The sequence below is a fragment of the Lepidochelys olivacea genome, assembly GCF_965140295.1.
Source record: "Lepidochelys olivacea isolate rLepOli2 genome assembly, chromosome: 2".
Classification (NCBI taxonomy): Eukaryota; Metazoa; Chordata; order Testudines; family Cheloniidae; genus Lepidochelys; species Lepidochelys olivacea.
Window position 1 is genome coordinate 43978956 of NC_140412.1, and position 22326 is coordinate 44001281.

A 22326-nucleotide genomic window follows, 5' to 3' on the forward strand; every position below is an offset into this window, starting at 1 on the left:
AAACAAAAAACAACCATTGCTACAGCATACCTCAATGTACCGATTCCCCATGTGGTGCTTGTGTCTTTGTAGTGCTAAATCCCTATGTTCTTCACTTACAAACCTGATGAGAGCTTCCCCATTCCTCCTTCCTTGTGCATTGAGACAAAGTGCAGCACCTCCCCTTAAAAAGAGTCAAGACAAGGAAAAAGGAGGCACAGGAGTGAATCACTGAAGCAGAGCACGCACCGTTTCCGTCTTGCAAAGCCATAAATGTATATATTGCTGGTAACTAACTTGGCAATATTAAGGCCTTTGAAGAATCTTGCGATGTCCTGGTCAGATGACTGCCATGGTAAGCCTCTTGCTCTGATTATGGTGTTATCATCTACGAGTTCCATCTTACTGCTTCAGATAAAGCACAAACACACACTGAAGTTTCCCCATCCTCAATATCTACCACACAGACAGCAAGCATAACTGTAATTTATTCATAAGCTTAAACTCATGTTCAACGTTTGTCAGACAAGGATTGAGGACGTTCACTCAAGTGGGAAGATTGCAAATATAAGAGTCATAAGTGTGTTTTCCTTTATCTGGCTCATTCCATCCATCCCAGTGTCATTTTCCCTTATTTCTGTTTACTATTCTCTACTCCCCCTCCCTTTTCCTCTCATTCTTTCACCTTTACACCTATTCTTTGTTGGCAGAAACACAGAACGCATGGATTAATTAAGCAGTCTCTTTCCCACTTCCCCCTCTCTTGGTCTGTCTCTTTTGCTCCCCAGTGTCTCATCTCCATTATAGTTGTATGTGTCTTTTCCAGGTGCTCCCCACCCCATCCCAATGCTTTGCTTTTATGCAGTTCTCTACTAGAGCAAACAATTAAATTGCACCATCCAGTGCGGAAGTACTATTCCCATTTTTTCAGATGAGAAAATTAAAAAAAAACAGGATATCCCACTTGTCCAGGACCACAAAGGAAGTTAGTATCTGCACAGGGATTATTATTTATATTGTGGTCACGCCTGGGGACCCTTGTCATGAGCCAGGAGGACCCCACTGAGCTCAGCACTGTACAAACTGAACAAAGACAGTTCCTGCCCAAAGAGCTTAGAATTCAAGTCCCTTGCTCAGGCCACTATCATGCTACCTCACATGTCGTTCAGCCACCACCCATGTTGTGGCTAGAGGTCACAATGGTGGCTCAGCACAGGACTAACTCAGCCCCACACAGCTGGATAGTAATCAGCAGGGAGTCTGCAACACCCAGGGAAGCTATAAATTGGTCAAGGGCTATAAATTTGTCATCTTCTTCCTCCAAAGGCCCCACACAAAACAAGATGCAAAAGCCAATCTAAGGATATGTGATCAACGTGACTTTCAGAAAATAAGTCAGTGAGAGACTTTTAGCCCTATCAACTGGCTTCCATTTCCTTTACCTTTTTAAGATTACTTTTGCATTAAGGCTGGAGATTTACTTGTCCTCTCACCTTTAAGGCAGGCAGCACTGCATTGTTTACATGCCGTTCATGTTGGGAAGTTTTGCTCGTAATCAAAATGACGAGAAAGTATAGTTAAAAAAGATTATTTTACTGGAGCATAGTTCTGCAGCAAAGGGCTGATTTTGCAGCAAATTCTACAGCAGTGAATTTACAGAGTATAAAGTCCCCCAATTATCCTCTATATTTGACTGGACATGACAAAAAAAATCCAGTTGCCATGGCTATAATTTAGCTTCCTGGAGGAGTCATGGACAGTTGTGCTGCTGGCTTGAGAATTGCATCATGTGGCTTAGTTTTGGATGAGATGTTTCATTATGGGAAATTAGCCTCCTGAACATGGTCACTCTTCTGTCTCTCACCCTATCTCCCCCTGATCTGCACCCCGAGGCTTCTCTCGCGCCTTAACCCCCGCCACAATTCGGAACCCCTCCAGCACCCAAACTCCCTCCCAGAGCCTGCATCCCAGAGCGGCTAGACAGCAGTTCTGCAGAAAAGGACCTGGGGTTACAGTGGACAAGAAGCTGTACATGAGTCAGAAGGTTGCCAAGAAGGCTAATGGCATTTTGGGCTGTATAAGTAGGAGCATTGCCAGCAGATCGAGGGACGTGATCATTCCCCTCTAATCAGCATTGGTGAGGCCTCATCTGGAGTACTGTGTCCAATTTTGGACCCCACACTACAACAAGGATGTGGAAAAATTGGAAAGAGTCCAGCAGAGGGCAACAAAAGCGATTAGGGGGCTGGAGTACATGACTTATGAGGAGAGGCTGAGGGAACTGGGATTGTTTAAGTCTGCAGAAGAGAAGAATGAGGGGGGATTTGATAGCTGCTTTCAACTACCTGAAAGGGGGTTCCAAAGAGGATGGATCTAGATAGTTCTCAGTGGTACCAAATGACAGAACAAAGAGTAATGGTCTCAAGTTGCAGTGGGGGAGGTTTAGGCTGGATATTAGGAAAAACTTTTTCATTAGGAGGGTGGTGAAACACTGGAATGGGTTACCTAGGGAGAAGGTGTAATCTCCTTCCTTGGAGGGTTTTAAGGTCAGGCTTGACAAAGCCCTGGCTGGGATGATTTAGTTGGGAATTGGTCCTGCTTTGAGCAGGGGGTTGAACTAGATCTCCTGAGGTCCATTCAGACCCTAATATTCTATGATTAACTATTAACTCAATAGATAACAGAGTTATTGAATACTGATCTGAATCATGCAACAGGGTATTAAATTAATCTTTTTGAAACTCTGGCCCACGTCAGGTGACTAGGACCCAGAAATAGCTCTGTTATTCACTAACACTCCTGTGCATCACATCCAAGCACCTATCTGAGTCAAACGTTACACAGCAGCAATCAAGGCAGACTCATTTTATAGACTCAAAAAAATAGGTAGAATTTTGATTTTGTGAAAAGACTGTTTTGATCTGAGGAGTCCATTTCAACCATTTACTGGACTCATTTAAAGTTGATGCGCATAGAGGAAATTCCATTTTACAGACTAGAAGATGAGCAGGAGTCTACAGGAAGAGCACAAAGTTTGATATTTCAGAATACAAAATGCTTAACCCTTCAAAGAATATGCCTCTATGCAGATAGCTCAACATTGCATTAACTCTTTTACTCTTGTATTCCATTGCAAACTCCTATCTAACCTGCTGCCTGCTGTCATTCCCAGATTTCATTGTTGCAGTCCAGATTTCTCCCTCCCATTAAATAGATTTTACTAGATGAATTTTATTATTTTCTGCCATTATTTATGATCTTTTTAGATCATAGTATTTCCCTTGCTTTACTGAGCTAGAAAGAGCTGCAAATACCAGTAGCACCTGTGATTATTATGACCACACTGTTTACTCCCTCTTCCAGATCATTCACGAAGATTCTAAATAAGACCAATTCTGACACTAATCTCTGTTGCAGGCACTGCTTAGAAAGCATCTAGTAATACCATTGAGAAGAATCATCTTATATGCTAAAAAGAGATGAGTGAGATTAAGAAGTTTGCTTCATAATTGGTACCACGGCAATTGCATAAACTGTGCTGTCATTACTAAACATATTTTAAAAGACACTTCTTTAAAATTTATTAGAAAAATTCTACATGGCTTTTCGTACGGTCTTGGACACATGAAGATACATTGAGCCAATATTTTTTCCCCCATCATCACTTGAAACAAAGCCAAAAGTCAATAGGGTTATTAACAAGAACTTATTTATCTTTGTTTAATAGGACAGTGTGTTCACCATCATCAGTGATAATTATTAACACAACTCAGGAGATAGTAGCAGCTTTTAACCAATACCGTTAAAGTCCAGCATAGGATAGATACTCAGCATATGCTTCCGTTTTACAACCCCTCCTATCAGTTAAGCAACCTATTAAATTTTTTTTCAAAGCAACTTCCCAGCAAAAGAGAAGACATTAAAAAAAAAAATACAAAGACCACTTGCAAGTGTAGCTAAGTACAGAAATTTTAAGTGTAGGTCAGGTTTTGGACTTATGCTTTAGCTGTAGCACTTAAAAATAAACAAACACACACTTCACTTACCAGGTACCACTTTCAAATTTATAGTTCACTCTTTCTGGATCTGCAAATCTGTGATCTACAAAACACGGCAGAAATTATTTCTCTCCAACATTTTGGAGAAATAAAATAAAAAGCCAAACCCACGTTTACTACTATTGCTTACTGTATACTTCAGAAATTAGTGTTAAAATAATATTCCCCATATCTTCCACTTGAGATGCTCCAAAATGCCATGCTGGACTGCTCTTTTCAAGATTTAAATCTGTAAATTGAAGTTAAGTCAACAGTCATGGAGTAAATGAATTTATAACTGAACAGAGAATTCCCCACCCTGCACATGGGCCAACAAGCTTTCATGGTATCCTTGACACAGTCAATTTACACTTAAAATAGTACATCTATGTTCTTGTTCATGATTTAGTTATCTTGACAGTTCAAACACCCTCCCCCAACCACTGTCACCTCCCAGAACACCAGATCACTTTAGGAAGCATTTGATGACAGCACAGCAGAGATGCTAAAAGAGCTCCCATAACAAGTGTAAGTTATTTGGTAGAATTTAATGAAAGTCGAAGACCTTCCTGCATTCAGAATAGATTGGAGTCCCCTCTTAAATCTCACCATAGCAATTGTAATCCCCACGGGAAATGCTCCACATGGATTAAAACCTCTCTTTCTGCGGGAAGGGAAAAGGCAAATTAAAACAACGACTAGATGCTTATAAAAACTAAAAAAAGAGGTTGCTAAGTACTTCCTAATATAGATTACATGGCATCTCTCACAATTTGCTCCTCTCCTTGGATCTAGCATATCACTTCCTGCTTGGATACAACTCAGTAGAGCAGTCTGGACAGTTGAGAGCCACTGATCTAAAGGAAGGCACAAACATTCAAGAGAGGTACCAGAATTGGATTAGGTATGTCTTCACTGCAGAATTAACTCAAGTGAATGCCTCTCATCTCAGGTAAGAGGCAGCTAGGTCTGTACTTACATATGTCAGGAACGTGAAACAAAAACAAAAGTAAAACACACCCCTAACTGACATAGCTATGCTGACATAATCTCAGGCGTAGGTGCAGCTATATTAATGGAAAAAAGCTTCCGTCAGCATCAATACCTTTGTTTGGGAACGTGGTGATCCTACGCAGACAGAAAGTCTCCTGCAAAATAACACTTCAGCTGCAGAGCTATTGCGTTAGCGATTGAGTTGTGCTCACTCAGGCTATAGCTTACACCCCCTGGTGCTGTTAACTTGGGCTGGCGGACGTATCACCACTCTTGCATTAAGGGTTTGTGTGTGACGATGGGACTTGAGTAAGGGACAACACTCAGGTTACATCTTGAGTGAACTCTGCAGTGAAGACAATCCCTTAGGAAGTGCTGTGGAACTGGCACAGCAATGCAGGGCTTAACTCTATTAAGGGTGTTTTTTGTTGCTTGACCACAGTCTGATTTACAAACTGATACAACAATATACAAGACATTTCAATATCTCCACATCAGTTGAAGTTATGGCTTTGATTAAGTGAGGCCCTGACCACTACAACTTGAAAGAAACTGAAATTTGTTAAAATAGAAAAATAAAAAATCCACACTCATGAAGAGTATTTCTCATTAAATTTTTAATTAATATTCTCATTAATTACACTCACTTTTTCTAAGCTAGCTGTATTCAACATATTTTTCTAGACTTTTTTCTATCCAAGTGTCCAATTTAGAAGTTTATTTATTAAGTGTTATATTATTTGGGGAAAGGCTTTTTTTAAAAAAAAAAAAAAAAATAAATCAGTTTAAGAGTTATCTCCAATATTTATTTCTTTATTCTAGAATTCCTCATGTCACCTCATTTTGTGCCATGTACCATTACCTTGTAGTACTAGGCCTAACTTCAGGATTGTTTCCCGTCTAGACTACCATTCCTCCCCAAACAGAGAGGGGGGAAATAATAAAATTTTAAAAAAAAAAAAATCACTAATTCTTTCCACTTAGCGTGTGAACAAAGCAATTCCACCCCTCCCCCCACACACTCTTACATGTTTACTCTCCCCCAGTGTGTGTGTGTGTGGGGGGGAGGGGGGGGACCACAAAAAATTCAAAGTGGCTTTTTTAGTTGAAGCAAACATTGTTTTAGGAAATATTCCAAGAGCCAACACAGCCTTTGTCATCAAGTGTTGAGACACAAGGAATCAGTTTAGCTAAATTATGCGTTTTATTTGTATTAGCAGGAGTTGAGAGAAAAATGTGGTCAACATTAGAGAGAGTAATTGGGATCTCTCTCATTTTTGCTCCTTCTTACCCGAGAGCAGTTTTTTTACAAGCCTGGGTAAGAAAGAAATGGATCACTGTGCACATATTAAAAAGGCTGTTGGAAACTAAAAAAAACAAAACAAAAAACAAACCCCACCCTGCTCTGAATAAAAACAGATTCAGATGTAGCCAGAAAAGCGTGTATGACTATTTGCATGTAGCAGTGATTTCCAAGCATTGTTTTCTTTTACTTTAGAAAAAGTTTTTAATGTTTTCAGGGGAAGACTTTGTAAACAGTAATTAAAAAAAAAAATGAATAGGTCAAGAGTATAATTTCATGTTGTGAATTTGGCTAGTTTCTCTCAGAATGTTATACAGAAATATTCTCTTCTATGGAAATAGATTAGGAAGAGGAAGTTTAAAGAAAGTTTTAAGACTTCTCACTGTGGACACAAAGAAGTCCAAAATAATTAAATCCTACAAACAATACCTGTGTAGATATAGGATCTATTTACAACCCATAGGTACATTTATAGTCTTAGATGTTGTATTGTGTAAGTACAAGACTGGGAGCCTGGAACTCCTGAATTTTACTTCCCAGCTCCAACACCAACTCCTTCTGTAGCTTTGAGGGAGAGTCACTTCAAGCATTCTACCTTAGGCCCATTTGTACAGATAGTTTCTTTCCCTACCATCCCCCAGTCTCATTCCACACTCGCCGCATATGGCCTCCCTCCTCTCATTCCCCTTCTCCCTTAGCTTATCCCCCATGGCTTTCAATCCTGGCACATATTCACCCACCCCAAATTTGTCTCAACATGAGAGTTCTTCAAAAAAGCCATTACATTTGAGGGAACAAGGATCTTTCAATGCACAAAGACCTAAATAACATACCAAGATTCTAACTTAACTTCCAGAAAACTTCTTTCGCTTGCAGTGCAAGAGCTTGAAGATTTAGGGTTTCCCCAAAAACTAATGGCAAGCAAGGCAGAAGGATGCCCGTGTTTCAAAAAACAAACAACCCCCACCCCCCAACACCTCCCTTTTCACTTCCACAGAAACATGGTCCACTTTGAACCTCTCCCGCATATCACATGGCAGATGTACTGACCTTCTCCACGAACAGTGATTGAGACACTATTTGTGACAGCAGAAACAGACATCCAACTATGGAATGACTTACCAATGTCACACACACAATGATCTTCCAGAGGTACATGTACTCTCTGGGCACTAGCCCAGGGGCCCCACCAATCATAAGGGGTGGTGGTGGTGGTGGGGGAGGAGAGGATAGCAGAAATGAGTGGAGCTGTAACTCTGCACACTAGGTCACACTACCATTGCCTCAAATTTGGCCCAGCTGCTCCCTCCCCGACAGAAAGGCAGCCAGGCCAAACTTGAGTGGCACTGTGACTCCACATGCCAGGTCACAACTCCACGCAGGTGGCCCCCAGCTCCATTCCCATAGTGCACAGGACCCCAAAATTCTTTCAATTGGCACGGTCTCCGCTATCCATTCCATGTCACCTGAAACAATTAATTGGATCACCAATCTCGACGTGGACATTAACATTTTAAGCCAAATGAAAAAGACTGACTAGCACTATGGGGCCCTAATCTTGGGTGATCCCTAGGCACCACAAAAATAAATATGAATAATAGATAATTTACATAGGTGAAGGGATTAAGTTAAAATGAAAACCTTTGAGTGCTGAGTTATAGTTGTGCTCAGTGTAATGCTTTTTACATCCTTCCTGATAGACACTATTTTTTGCCATTTTGCTTTCCAGCATGTTCCAATTCATGATGGGGGGGGGGAAGGAGTAGTATACACACACACACACACACACACAACACAGAGCAACAACAGAAGATCAGGAGTACTTTCTTCAGGGTATTAGACTGTTTACCCTTCAATATATATTCCTCATTAAGACAGTCCTCCTCCGACTAAGCCCAGAAAGAAGACAGACAGCTATTCTTGCTCCAATTATATCCTCTGCTTACTTTCCATTTAATGGCTTCTGCATGCCTGATCTTGAGGGAAAGGAGGATGAGTCTTCTGGAGACTGATCTAGTAATAGTCATGCAAGCTTTATTCATTCCACTCTAAGGGCATTCACAACAGTGAAAACTGGCTCAGCAAGCTCTGCAAATCAAGAAGTGCTGTGAATTAGGGAGGTACAGAGGTGCAAAATGAACACTCCCTGGCCTTCTGTATATTTGCACACGAGTTGAACATAATTTCCTGAATAACCACAACTCTTTTCTTAGCAGGAATGTACTTGTTTCTCCAGTAGCTTTTCTGTGGCGATTATTTTCTTGTTACTTTCACATTACTTTCACTCTTAGGTCATGCCAAGAAAACAAGGTTTGCCACAAACTTAAACAGAAAAAAAATTGCTTGATTCCATAACAAAGATAGCAGAGGAGACCTCTCATCAAAAAGAAGATTCTTAGTTAGGTAGCATAAGTTCTTCCTCAATTCCCTAAATTAGAGGTGGCACCTTTTAGACCACTATTTCCCTTCTTTAGCATCCCAGCAGCCTTTACAACAAAACCAAACACACTATTTATGATTTCCACTGGAGGAGTGGCGGGAGAAAGAGTGCTTTGACAGGATGGACTAATTCTTGAAACTAGAATCCCTTTCTTACCATAGATTGAGGTAGTTTTAGCTGATGAAATTGGTTATAAATCCTCTCTAAAAGCAAAATAAGGTACCCCATTATTAATTCAGTTTAAAAACGCTGTACTCTTTTTTTTTACAAGAGGTTGCCCCCCCGCACAAAATACATGATCAAGCATAATATACTGTTATTTAACATTCTGTGCCGGGGGCTACTTATGGTTAGCTGAAAAGAGAACAAATACACACACACGCTCAGATGTGCAATACAGGTCACACACATGGCTAGATTGTCCATGATCCTGCACTTTGTACAGTCACTTACACTAGTGAGAATGAATGCATAACATTAACTTTCTGATTTGGTAGCATTTTATATAGTAATACTACTTCACTCTTACTTTTTTTTTCTTCCACAGATGTCAAATCTCCTCTCAAAGAAGAATTATCCCCATTTTACAGATGGGAAAATTGAGGTGCAGAAAGGCAAAATGACTTACTCAGTGTCACCCATCAGGCCAGTGGCAGAACCAGGAATACAAGCCAGGTCTTCTGAAGTCCAAGCAAGTTGTTTATCCATTAGCCATATTGCCTCCCTATTCTGCAGTCAGCATACAAGGCAACAGAGAATTTGACTTTCACGAAGTTTCACGTTAGATTCAGACCTTGTGCCCTCTCGACTTGGAAGATACTTAGTTGCTTTAAGAGCAGAGGGACTGTTGAAATTCTGCAAGAGTATGCAATATTTTTTAAGTTTCTTTTCAAGTGACTTCATACTCTGCAGGTCTGACTTTTCCCTTAAATGCCTATTTCAAGTTTGAGTTACCTTTCATTCAGAGTCTGCCTACCGCCGTCACTACAAAATTCACTCATATTTGAAAGAAAGTGCCTAATGTAGTAATTTTTTTCCAGTGAAATGGGACTGTTTAAGTTGGTAATGCGAACAGAGAAGTAGCTTAATAGTTTATTGCAAATATTTTGCACATCGTTACAGACCACCAATTAATGATATTGGTGTCATAAGCAAGCAAGCCACTTACACAGTGCTTCACCCAACATCAGGAAATGATCTTCTGCTTGACATTTTTACCAGTTTCTACCACTCCTTTAAGAATACAGAAATACTATCCCAGTCTGACAAAAATTGGCAGTCTATGAAACAAGCCACGCTGTAACAGTAATTAAGAAGCCACATGAACCAAACCAAAACCCATCATGAGAACAAAATCCATTATCCAATCAAACTTAGAAGAGACAGTGAATATTTTAACCATTTCACATAAACCAAACAGGTTTACAATGAGAAGTCACCAAGGTAAACAGACCTACAAATCAGTCAAATAATCTGGAACCAGAAAGAAAACTAAAAGCCACAAATAAAACCAATCACTAAAATTATATGTTTTCAGAGAGGTGTGCAATTAACTAGTCTATCCAGTTCAGAACTCAGGTCTACACTAGGGTATTTTGTTGAAGCGCCATTGGCGGTAGAAGCAATGGGAGCTACAATATAGACCTTGTCTACACGGGCAGTGGCACGTAGGGTATGTGTAACTAGATGCGGCAGTGAAAAGCAGGCTGCACCTGCACTGTGGCGTAGCTACATGCAGCACCAGAGAAAGGCTCCGGTGGGGGACAGCAGGGAAAGGCTCCAGCAGCTTCCCATTGCTGGAACCTTTCCCCACTGCCTCACCCTTGCCAGAGCCTTTCACTGTGGTAGGGAAAGGCTCCAACAGTGGGACACAACAGTGCTAAAAATAGCAGTGTAGATAGGGGATGCACTGCTTGGGCATGTAGAGTATATACCCTAAGGTTCTGATGTTTCTTTACTCTATTTGCTTAAGTGCCTTACCATCTACACTACTATTTATACCCATGCTAAGGGGCATGCAACATATCTGCACGTAACAGCATGTAGGGTACATATAGTCCTAAGCTAAGCTTCAGGCAGTCACTGGAGTTGTAAGCACCATGCCATCTAACCCCGCTCAGAGTGGGTCTAAGCGACATTTAGAGGCCAATGGCCATGGAAATTATCTGGTCAAATTCTCAATATAAGATTCATCATTGCCCTCCCAATACCAAGAATGCCCTTGTGTATTGGTCAGTACTATACTATTTGAATCACTGAACATTTGACCCTCCTGTGGTTGGTCAGAATCTCTGCTACCCAGAGATTAGAGGAAAGAGGTACATCAGACCTCATTTCCCATTGAATGGATAAAACATTCTCACCAGTGCAGTCTCTTTCAATTTCTTTGTTAAAAACACAAGTAGTTTATTGTTCAGGGATTCTGCGATAGATAAACTTTAGACTGTAAGCTCTTTGAAGCAGGGACTTTTCTTATGTTTTCTAAGAAGTTCATTGCATGTTTGCAGACAACAGTAGTAAAAAGACACCATTACCCCCTCCTGGACTGTGTAGAAGAGCTTAATAAATGGCAGATACACCTTATATTAACAAATCTACACACACGTATTTTAGGGTAGTGAGATAAAAAAGGCACATCTCCCTGAGTGGAAAAGGGAGTTACACTGCTCCGACATCTGAAGCTACTTTCAAGCTTTGGATTCCACTGTTAAAACATTGACACAACAACTATTTTATGCACTGTTGCTACATAGTCACATGCAAAAAACTGCAGTTATTTACTATTTTTATTTAGGCTTTACTATCTCAGATGTCACTGTGTGGCAGATGCCAGCTTTAATGGTAATCACTGTACATGTACAACAGGTGTTTACATATGGAGTGTAACCCAGTCCAACTGTTTCTCACCAATATTTATTTTAGCTTTGAAAACTGAGAAGAGTATTTTAAATTCATATCCCTCCTGGCCAGCCAGTCTTTGCAGGCTCCCTTTGGTGGTGTCATTTGAGAAGTCAAGGGTTTTCTACTTCTGAGTTACAAAACAGGGATGTGTGCAGACCTAAGAGGCAAGACACTAGCCATCAGGGAGGCGGGAGGAAGAGTCTAGCCAGCAGACATTTTTGGAGGTGAGTTTCAGTTGCTATGAATTGTCTCCAGTGCAGACTGAGAATAACGCAGCAAAGATTTTTTTAAGAGCCATATTTAACTGGGTTACTGACTACTTGAGAAGAGTTTCTGAAAAGCTTTTTTAGCCATTGGATGCCCTCTCCATACTAGAGAAGGAGAGAATACAGTGAAGAGACAGGATTCCTAGTCTAGTTGCATGTTAGAAGGTATACTGTGCAGCGTTTACATGAAGCATCATGTGTTTGGATACCTCAGGTATTGAAAGCAACCCCATGTACTATTCAAAGGTTGAATAGCATAATAGCTTCAGAAATAAATGTTCCAGAAATTAAAACTGAGCTCCCACAACATCCATGATCTAATATCTGCCAAACAAGGCTGAAAAAATGCTATGAAAATTGGAAGCATTTTAAATGCACGCTATCAACATGCAAATTTTATCTCAGTGTCTCCCTTCAAGTGTTTTAGTAACTAGGAGTCAAGGTTTACCAAAACTTGACATTAAATAGAAAACTAAGGCAGTGATTGTTAATATGGCAAAATTCAGAGGTAAAGAAGAGAGAAAGGACAAACTTCAGTTTCAAAATCTTCTATAGACTGTTCAAAGCTTTTGCAAGGTCCCACAAATTTTTGCATAGCTACCAGAGACAGAAGCATTAGTAGGAAACCCGTTAATGACTCAATAATATTTACTAAATTATAATATTTCTAAACAAGCATTATGAACACTCCTATGCTCCTGGGCTGTGTTTCTAGAAGTACTAGGCTGCTATTATAATTCAAGTTATGATTTTAAAAAAAGGATACATTCTGTCATGGCAGCAGCGTCCAGTTTGTCAACATCAGAGGAGTCAGGGAAACATTTCTTGAACTCTTTCCGCAAGTCAAAAAAGGAGTAGAAGCATTCAGGCAATAAGATATTCTGTAAGAGGACACAGTAGTGACTGTAAACTAAGGTGAATCCAGTCTATGTTCTCTTGAGTTTTCATACTTTGCAACCAAACAGTTTTCAAGTAAAAAATAGCCACACTCACCTGAGTATATCATAGCACATATTTTTACAAGGCTCTTCTTTCAGTGACTTAAATGTTGTTATGAATCTTTCTTACTCAGTAAGTCTGTTCCCTTGATATAGTCAAGAATATTTGCTTCCTTTACTGCCAAAAGGGAAGGTTATTGCTGCTTTTTATTACTACTAATACTATGGATTCAATACAACTGTGGGAGAGCAAATGGATACTATTACAACACCATACCTATTGAACCAGAGGGGTCACGGCTCGATTTACAGAGTCCAAACAAACTTGCAGAAGACATTTTAATTTTATAGACAGCATATTCAATGAAGGGAAGTCACAGATTCTATTTGCAAAGTATAATCACACTTCAAACAGTTGTTTTGGCTATTTTGTAATACAGACAACGTGTAGTGTGATGTGGTGTAAAGGTTTTGTCAGCATGTGCTTGTGATGGATGCATTACTAATGAGTAGCAAAGCTAAGAGTGTGTACAGCTAATCTCACGTAAGTGCCAATAAAAGCCATTATACCCTAACACTACGTATGCCACATACTCAAACTCTTAAATAGTTTTGTTTAATTCTTCATCCTGTCGTACAAGGTATAAAGGCAGGCACCCAATTGCACAAAGGGAAAGAAAATGAATGCGGGATAACCTCTAAAAATAACCTACAACGTATTTTTAATACATAGCAGTGTCATGTTTTAAAGTTTAACATCTCATAATCTTCCAGGAATAGAAGTATATGCTGTATATTCCACTCTAACCCTTTTTCCTAATTGTGTGATTCTATTAAGGTTAGCAACGGGGGTGGCCTGGAAAGGGGAAGTCAGATTCCTGAAGCCTGTCACTGGTGCATTACTGATTATTGCTACTCCTTTTACTTCAGGCAAATTTTATTTTATTTTTTTCTGTGTATGGAGAAATTTCACATTTGGGGGAAAGAGGAAGCTTTTTTTTTTTTTTAAAAAATACATTGGGTTGATTAAAAAAGGCAGCTTTCTTAGAGGTTTGGAAAGTTTGAAGTCATCCTAGAGGAGACTGATTAGTAACAGGCAGAACAAAAGTAGGTTGTCACATGTACATGAGAGAGACTATTGTGTGGATAGCATCACCAATTACATATTTAAACTATAACACATGAGAGATTGAATAAGAGAATGGGGTGCAATGGCAGTGATGTTTTTTTAAAAAAACAATACAACTATCTGATAATAAAGGAGTAGCTTTTCTAAAGATGTATCTATGATGTTTGATTCATTCAAAGTTCCAAGGTATTGTTTGCAAATCTGACAAAATTAACTCTGCTACAGTTTAACTGAAATCAAATGTATCTAGAGGATTGTGATTGCATGGATATGGTGTTTGGCAGAAGTACAGAAGTGAAGAGTCTGAGTTGTGGAGGACGATGGATATTTAGGAACTTCCTTGTAAGAAATATATATATATATATATATATTTTAAAGTTCATTGAAAGCTATTAAGTTTTGGAACAGGAAATGTCTTGAGTTAATTAGTATGGAATGGTGTCCACACGTAAAAGTCCTTATTTGTATCCGGCTGAAAAGTCAGTATTTCCTACAGCCATAAGCTTCCATGTCTAGTTCAGCTGTTCATGAGATAATGCTTCTTTTCCAAAAGTCAGCAAAACAAGATCCTTGCATCCACAATTTAGTGGCCAATTTGTGTCTTGGGGTATTGTGTTTTGGGATGAGAGGGTGTATGTATGTGTGTGTGCAGGGGGGGAGGTGCTGTTGGAAGGATTTTAGACACTAAGAAGTTGGGGTTTGGCTTTGGAATATTGATAGGTATTATGTTAGTGATGCAAATTGCATCTATTTTCAGAAATTTTGCATTTAAGTGCAAGATCAGCACAGATGTTAGAATGTTATTTTCTTGTACCAACCCCACCAGCAGGGGAGGGCAGGAAGAGCCCCACACATCAATGATTTTTATTATCTATGGCAGTGGTTCCCAAACTTGTTCCGCCGCTTGTGCGGTGAAAACCCCTGGCGGGCCGAGCCGGTTTGTTTACCTGCCACGTCCGCAGATTCGGCCGATCGCGGCTCCCAGTGGCCGCGGTTCGCTGCTCCAGGCCAATGGAGCTGCTTGAAGCGGCTGCCAGTAAGTCCCTCGGCCCACGCCGCTTCCAGCAGCTCCCATTGGCCTGGAGCAGCAAACCGCAGCCACTGGGAGCCGTGATCAGCCGAACCTGCGGAAGCGGCAGGTAAACGAACCGGTCCGGCCCGCCAGGGGCTTTCCCTGCACGTGTGGCGGAACAAGTTTGGGAACCACTGCTCTATGTGTACTTGACTGCTACAGCCAGACAAAGTGTGTACTAGCCCACTGGGGCCCTAAGCAGGAATATTCTGTCCCTCCACCCCCCTCAAAATGCATAATAAAAAGTGAATAGTGGGCCCCCCTTGAGCTGCTCGGGGCCCTAAGCAATTGCTTAGTGTGCTTAAACCTAGCCCCAGCTCTACAGCCAGAGTAGCTGCATTTTTCTCTATTACAGAAGTTCCGAACTGCAGGTTCTTTTCTGCTACTCTGGCTCTCTTATTTTAAAATGTAAAAACTGAACTTTTATTTCATAAGTGTCATCCCACCCCCACAAATTCTTACGCAGATAGTCCAACTTTGGTATTTCCCAGTTGTGGTTTCATGACACTTCAGTCCCCCGTCCCCTCAACCTCTGTTCTTAATCATTTAGTGTAAACCTTACCTGCCTATGTCATAACAACCACTCAAAGTCAGGGCCTGGAAGTAGCTCATATTGGACACCCAAAACTGAGGCCCTCAAAAACAGCTAATGATTTTTCAAGTCTTGGTTTTAGTTTACACTTAGGGTTTAATCTCAACATTTTGTTATCCACAAGAAAACTACAGAATGTCACAGGCTTGTCTGTTTGGTTTAATCTATAATCAGTGCAGAGCAGATTTCAAATTACCAGCTATTTGTATTGAAATAGCAACTGAAGACCCTAGCCAACACTGAATGTCTATTGTTCTAGACACTGCACAAATACATAGAAAAGAGGCAATCCCTCGTGCCGCCCCCCCCAAATCTTACAAACTAAGATGACAGAAAATCAACTTTCAAAGATTCTGGGTTTGTTTTTTTTCCTTTTTTTTTTTTTTTACTGTGTACTTAATCTGATTGCATGGAGGATGAACCGCATAAAATAGGTAAATTGTACAGCAGTTAGAGAAATAACTGTCATATGGAGAGAAAAGTAGAGTTATTAAAATATGGTTTATTTTTTTCATGTTTAGAACACATCTGTATTATGAATCACTTCATACTATCTGGAGCTCTCTCTGTTTGTTAAACTGACTTTTTTGGAGTGATAAATCGAAATAGTAGCAGTAAGTATTACATTAACAAATAATCTGATATCACAGTCTGATATTAGCAGTAAGATTTACTGTTTTACTAGCATCATGCTTTCAACCATTTAAAGAAACAAGATACAGAAAAGAATGAAATGCATGGTTCTAAAACCATCAGTGAAAACAAAAGACTGGAATAAATCTGTAGCATGATTCTTAAAACATTGTTCGCTCCTAATGGTACTGAAACACAGAACTGTGCAAGGACAACCATGTTATAACTGAGGTCCATCTACACCACTGCAGTTCTACTGGCAATAGAGAAGTCAGATAGGGACTTGCAAGTCTATTAGTGATTGGTAATTTTGGAAATACATCAAATTATTCATCATCTGCCTCAAATTTTCTATAAAGACATGTTATCAGACCAGTGTTTGGTTCTTTACAAATACAGGCAAGTACTACTATCCAAGTACAAGCTGAATATTCGGTAAAGACTGAACGCTCATATTTAGATCTGTCAACTTTCAAAGTTTCAAAACAGCATGTACAACAATGTTAAAATTGTAAATTTTTCACAAGTCCTACAAATCAATTCCTGTATTAACCCATTATAGCAACCTACGGGTTTGTGTACATGAAAAATACCACTATAGGGTAGAGTGTGAATTTAAACTGCTGTAATTAAACCGATATAACTACCAATGTGGACATACTTATTCCAGTACAAGGGTCCTTTTTCTGTTTTAGCTTAAGCCACTTCCAAAGCTGCATAAACTAAACCAGAAAAAGGTCTTATTAAACTGACATAATAATGAAGAGTTGTACTGGTATAACCACAGCAGTTTAACTATATCATTTTAACTGGAAAGTTCTCCTGTGTAGACAAGCCCCAAGAGTCTAAAAAGCTTATTGATGGATGAAAGATTTTTCTGTTATGAATATGCTGAAATAGACTCTTATCGGGCATCATAAAGCAAAAAGAAGCTGATCAATTCTACATTAAAACCCAACCACCACCATAGTAGATCAGTCTTAAGGAATGTCTGATGCGTGCAGCCACCTTACCTTTTTGGAAGCTTCAGGATGCAGAAGCTGTCTGACGTGCAGCTGTCCATCAGTGCAGAGACAGAAGGAAGTACCTACACCAATATTCAGTTCATTGCTCACAGACTGGTTAAACTGAAAGTTGAAAAAAAATAGACATAGTACACATTTATGAACTGCTACACTTTGTTATGAAAGGTTCAGTGTAATTTTCAGATCATTACAACTTGTTGAACATGAAAAGGGAAATATTCAGTTCTATATAAGGCTCTTAATAAGACCCAGGGCACATTCCCATGCTTTATTTAGGTGCCTAAATACTTTGGGCTAATAGTCAAAGCTGCTGAGCCATCATAAATCCTATTAGAGTTAACGGGGTTTACACATGCCCAACACTCTTGAGAGTCATCCCAGAGCATTTAGGTGCCTCAACAGGGCATCACAAGCCTAGCTTTAAGCATCCTAGTTTGAAAATTTCCACTAAACTCTTTAGACTGAAGCTCCTGGCAGCTGCCGAGAGTTGGGGGAAGTTAATGAGCTGCAGCTCTTCACTGTACGGTGAGCAACATTGCAGCAATGAGTTATGGGACCTCCTGGTTATTAGGAAAGAGGAGAGAGCAACCCTGTGCTTTGTCGTGCTGGAGCCCGTCTCTACCCTGGCTCACATGCAGAGAAGAAATAAAGTTTCAGTAAGTTTAGTTTAATAAAGAAATTCAAGGAGAGAACTAAAACCCAAACACCTTCAATGAAAAGGCCCTGAGAGAGCAATGGCTGGGTCATTCTGAACTTAATCTTCTGCTACCATAATCTGAAAGGGGAGGAGAATACAGCAGGTTCAGGGAATCCCAGGAGGCCCCTAGAGGTGCTGGTCTCTCCCAATGTGCTCAGCCGCCGCTGGCCTTGCTAGGGCCACCCTGCGCCCCAGCCCATCTCCTCTTTGCACGTTTGTCTTCCCATCTAGACCATCTGCAATAGACCCATAGAGAGAGAAGCCCTCCCTATCCCCCCAGAAAGAGAGGTTCAAGTATCCCCACCCTAGGGTGACTAGACGTCCCAATAAAATCAGGACGCCACTTGTCCCGATATTTGGCGTAGGGCTGGACTGATCAACCTAGCTGGCAGGCTCCCTACCTGGCTCTGGGAAGCGACCGGCGGGACCCGTAGGCCCCTAGGTGGAGGGGTGGCCGGGGTGGGGTATCTCTCTGCATGCTGCGCCCACCATAAGCACCAGCTCCGCAACTCCCATTGGCCAGGAACTGTGGCCAAGGGGAGCTGCAGGGATGGAGTCTGGGGGAGAGGGGGCAGAGCAGACTGGCCGCCCCTGACCCTAGGAGCCAGAGGGACTTGTAGGCTGCTTTCCGGGAGTCACCTGAGGTAAACGCTGCCCGGACCCCTTCCCCCTGACCCAGCCCTCAGGTGAGGAGGCGAGCGGCTGGGGGTTGGCCAGAGGTAATGTGGCATACATTGCATGGCCAGACGCATATTGGCCCACCTGACTCTGTACTGCCAACATGACCCTTCCCGATGGGGAAGAGTCCATGCCACACCACTCACCAGCCCTGCTCGGAGGTGAGGTGTCTGTTTGCTGGGCTGAGCCAGCAGCATGGCCAGGGCCGGTCCTAGGGCAGGGAATCACTCCAGTCCCTTGGGTAAGGTTGCCAGGTGTCTTGTTTTCGACCAGAAGGTCTGGTTGAAAAGTGACCCTAGCGGCTCCGGTCAGTACTGCTGACCGGGCCGTTAAAAGTCCAGTCTGGTGCTGCAGGGCTAAGGCAGACTAGTCCCTATCTGTCCTGGTACTGTGCTGTGCCCCAGTGACCAGCAGATCTGGCTCCTAGGTGTGGGGGTCCCCCAAAGGGCTCCACACTGTCCCCATCCTGAGCACTGGTGCCGCACTCCCATTGGCCAGGAACCATAGCCAATGGGGGCTGTGCCTGCGGGTGAGAGCAGGGTGCAGAGCCTCTTGGTCCCCTTGCCTAGTAGCCGGACCTGCTGGCCGATTCCGGGGCACAGTGTGGAGCCAGAACAGGCAGGGACCCTGCCTTAGCCCCACTGCGCCGCTGACCGGGAGCTGCCCAAGGCAAGCCCACACTCCAACCCCGAGTCCTAACTCCCTGCCCCATCCCTGAGCCCCCCCAAACACAGAGAAGCCTCCTGCACCCCAAACCCCTCATCCCCAGCCTAACCCTAGAGCCTGCACCCCCCCGCCCAGAGCCCATACCACCTGCCTCAGGGCAGCCCCCTCCCACACCCTGAACCTCTCATCCATGGCACCATCCCAGAGCCTGCACCCCCAGCCAGAGCCCTCACCCCCTCCCCAACCCCTGCTCCAGCCCTGATCCCCCTCCCGCCTGCCGAACCCCTCAATCCCAGCCCGGGGCCCCCTCCTGCACCCTGAACCGTTCATCCCCAGCCCCACTCCAAAGCCTGCACCCCCTCCCACACCCCAACTCCCTGCCCTAGCCCAGAACCCCCTCCTGCACCTTGAACCCCTTATTCATGGCCCCATCCCGGAGCCCACACCCCAGTTAGAGCCCTCACCTCCTCCCACACCACAACCCCTTGCCCCAGCCCAGTGAAAGTGAGTTTGTGTGTGTGGGGGGGGGGGGAAGAGTGAGCCACTGAGGGAGGGGGAATATAGTAAGTGGGGGGTGGGGCCTCAGGGAAGAGGCAGGGCTAGAATGTTCAGTTTTGTGGGATTAGAAAAATGGCAACCCTACCCTTGGGAGCAGCGCGATCAGCTAGGCCAGAGCCTGTCTCCGCCCCGGACAGGCTCCCTCAGGACCCAGTTGCCTGGAAGGGCCCAACCAAGCCCCCCACACTGGTGGAGACTGGCCCCACTTCTGCACAGGTCCCTTGCAGTTTGGCTCTGGGGAGGCAGGTTGGGCCCCGCAGGTGGTGGGCATCGGAGACCTTCCGGAGCTGGAGCTACACTGGAGGGTGGCCATGGCAGGGGGCAGAGAGGAACCAAACAAAACCACCACTCACTGCATGCCATGCAGGAGGCAGGCTGTTCTGTATGGGTCCGGATTCACCACCTCTCTGGAGGTATACACAGCGACCACCACACCTGATTGCCTCACACACACACACTCTCCCTGACATGCTGGGAAGGATGGACAGCTCCTGGAGGGAGCCCCAGCCCACTCCACTGGCCTCACAACGACACCAGCCTATGTCCAAAGGAAGAAATAGATTGAAGAGGAATAAAGGGGGTGGGGTGGGAAGGGAAGAGAGCTCCAAGAGGGGACCCTGTGAAAAGCAGAGAGCCCCTGAACCAGGGCAGGGATGCCCAGGGGCCCAGCAAGGGGGAAATGGAGCCCAGGAAGGGGGGAGCCCTGTGGTGAGGCCACTGGAGTCCATAAATGAAGAGGTCTGGAGACTGTGAAAACAGGGGGCCCATAGGGAGCACTGCACAGGAGGGACAGAGCCCATGGAGGTGGGGGGAACTGGAGCCCATAAAGCAGGGGTGGACCCCATGGGGGGCAGGGGCTGGAGCCAGGGCAGTGCACTCCTGCCCCACAGCTTGGGACAGGGGCTAGAGCTGGGCGCTGTGCCCCCCCTCCCATGGCTCTGGTGGAGGCTGTGGGCCTGCCCCCGCCCCCCATGTGTCCTGATATTTTACTCTTGCAATCTGGTCAACCGATCCCACCCGCTCCCCCCAAGGAGTTTGTCTGTCCCGGGGGAGCGGGGATCCGGCGGGCTATTCGCACACCCCCGGCAGTCGGAAGTGTCTCTCTGGGAGGCTCGAGCCCCTGGAGAGGGGAGTGAAAAGCCCCATGGAAAGCAGAGGTGGAGTTCACCTGTTGCAGGGCTTGTTCCAGCTGCGGGGCTCGCGCCAGGCTCTCCACCTCCAGCTTCGTTGTTTCTTTGCATTCCTCCGTCAGGTCCAAGTGCTCCGGTCTGACCAGCACTTCATGCAGGCTCCCCGCCTCCGGAGGGAGAAAGTAGTCAGCGCTCTCTGCTCCCGCCTTGGCGCCCAGGAAGCCCAGCCGGCGCCCAGGGAGAAACCCCCTGCAGGACTCGTGGAAAGCCGGGCTTTGCATCCCACCTACCCCGCCCAGCGCCCCTTGGCGTGTAGGGCGGCTGCCCCGCGAGCTGGAGGCCCGGGGGAAAAGCCTGTGTGGGCCGGCGCGCCATAGGGCTTGGTGGACGCTGTTTGATTGAACACAACCCCTGTCACAGGGGGGTGGCCTGGGCTGTTGCCTAACTCCGTCTGCTCTCCTAGCCCGCTCGGCGCCTTCTCATCGCTGGCAAACACCAGCCCCAACTTGGCAGCTGGTTAAATCCCCGCGCAGGGGCAATCCCTGCCAGCAGCCTCCCCTCCCCTCTTTGGGGGCCCGCTCCGAGAAATACCTTCTTGCGGGCCAGATCCACCACTTTCCACAGCAGCTGGACCAGCTCTTTCTCATCGGATCCCAGCTTAGCCCCCTGCGCACCTGCAGTCGTCCCGAACAAGATCACCAGGTAGTCAAGAGACGCAGTCATGATGAGCGCCGGGGGAGGGCAAGAAACTAGATTCCTGCCCCAATTTTACCGAGAAGACCCTGCCCCGCACACACACCACCCCTGGAGTGTAAAGGAAGAAACCCGCCCCCCCCAGCACACACCTGCAGCCACTTAGCTCTCCCCCACCCACCACCACGACCCGGAGACCTGCTCAGGAGGGGAGGCGCGTGCAGCGTCCCCCTTTTGTAGCTGACTGCTTGGGAACCTATTCAAAGACAAACGAGGGCTGCGCCCCTAGGAGGCACGCAATGGCTGCGAGCGTCTCTATTTTGGGATGTCTCTTACCTGCTCACCCTCCCTCCCCACGTGGTGCAGGTAAGAGACACCTGACTGAACCCGCCCATTGGCTCCTTCAAACAAGGACGTGGCAGCAGGAGGGGAGGAGACAACGGCCAGGGGCAGGTAGTAGCCGCAGCAGCGGGAGGTGATGGCAGGGGTAGCAATTAGCAGAGTGGGAGGAAGCAACAGCAAAAGGGTGAAACGGCAGGAGCAGGAAGGGGGGGGGATAAAGAGGCGGGAATACCAAACCGGGGTTGAGGGGGCAG

The 22326-nt window shown here is 44.3% G+C and overlaps 1 protein-coding gene across 2 annotated transcripts in view; it reads right to left on the minus strand.

The window, feature by feature from the left end:
- The window catches only part of ESRP1 (epithelial splicing regulatory protein 1), a 60646-nt gene extending 38857 nt beyond the window's left edge, over positions 1–21789 (minus strand). For both annotated transcript variants that reach the window (XM_084618556.1, XM_084618555.1), the window contains exons 1-8: positions 21629–21789; positions 21076–21204; positions 17297–17410; positions 12686–12800; positions 4168–4266; positions 4026–4080; positions 277–387; positions 31–163 (exon numbers count right to left, since the gene is read on the minus strand). In XM_084618556.1, coding sequence (XP_084474682.1) covers positions 31–163; positions 277–387; positions 4026–4080; positions 4168–4266; positions 12686–12800; positions 17297–17410; positions 21076–21204; positions 21629–21760 — 888 coding nt within the window. In that variant the 5' untranslated portion in view covers positions 21761–21789. The remainder of the gene's footprint in view (positions 1–30; positions 164–276; positions 388–4025; positions 4081–4167; positions 4267–12685; positions 12801–17296; positions 17411–21075; positions 21205–21628) is intronic.
- Positions 21790–22326: the final 537 nt, after the last annotated feature.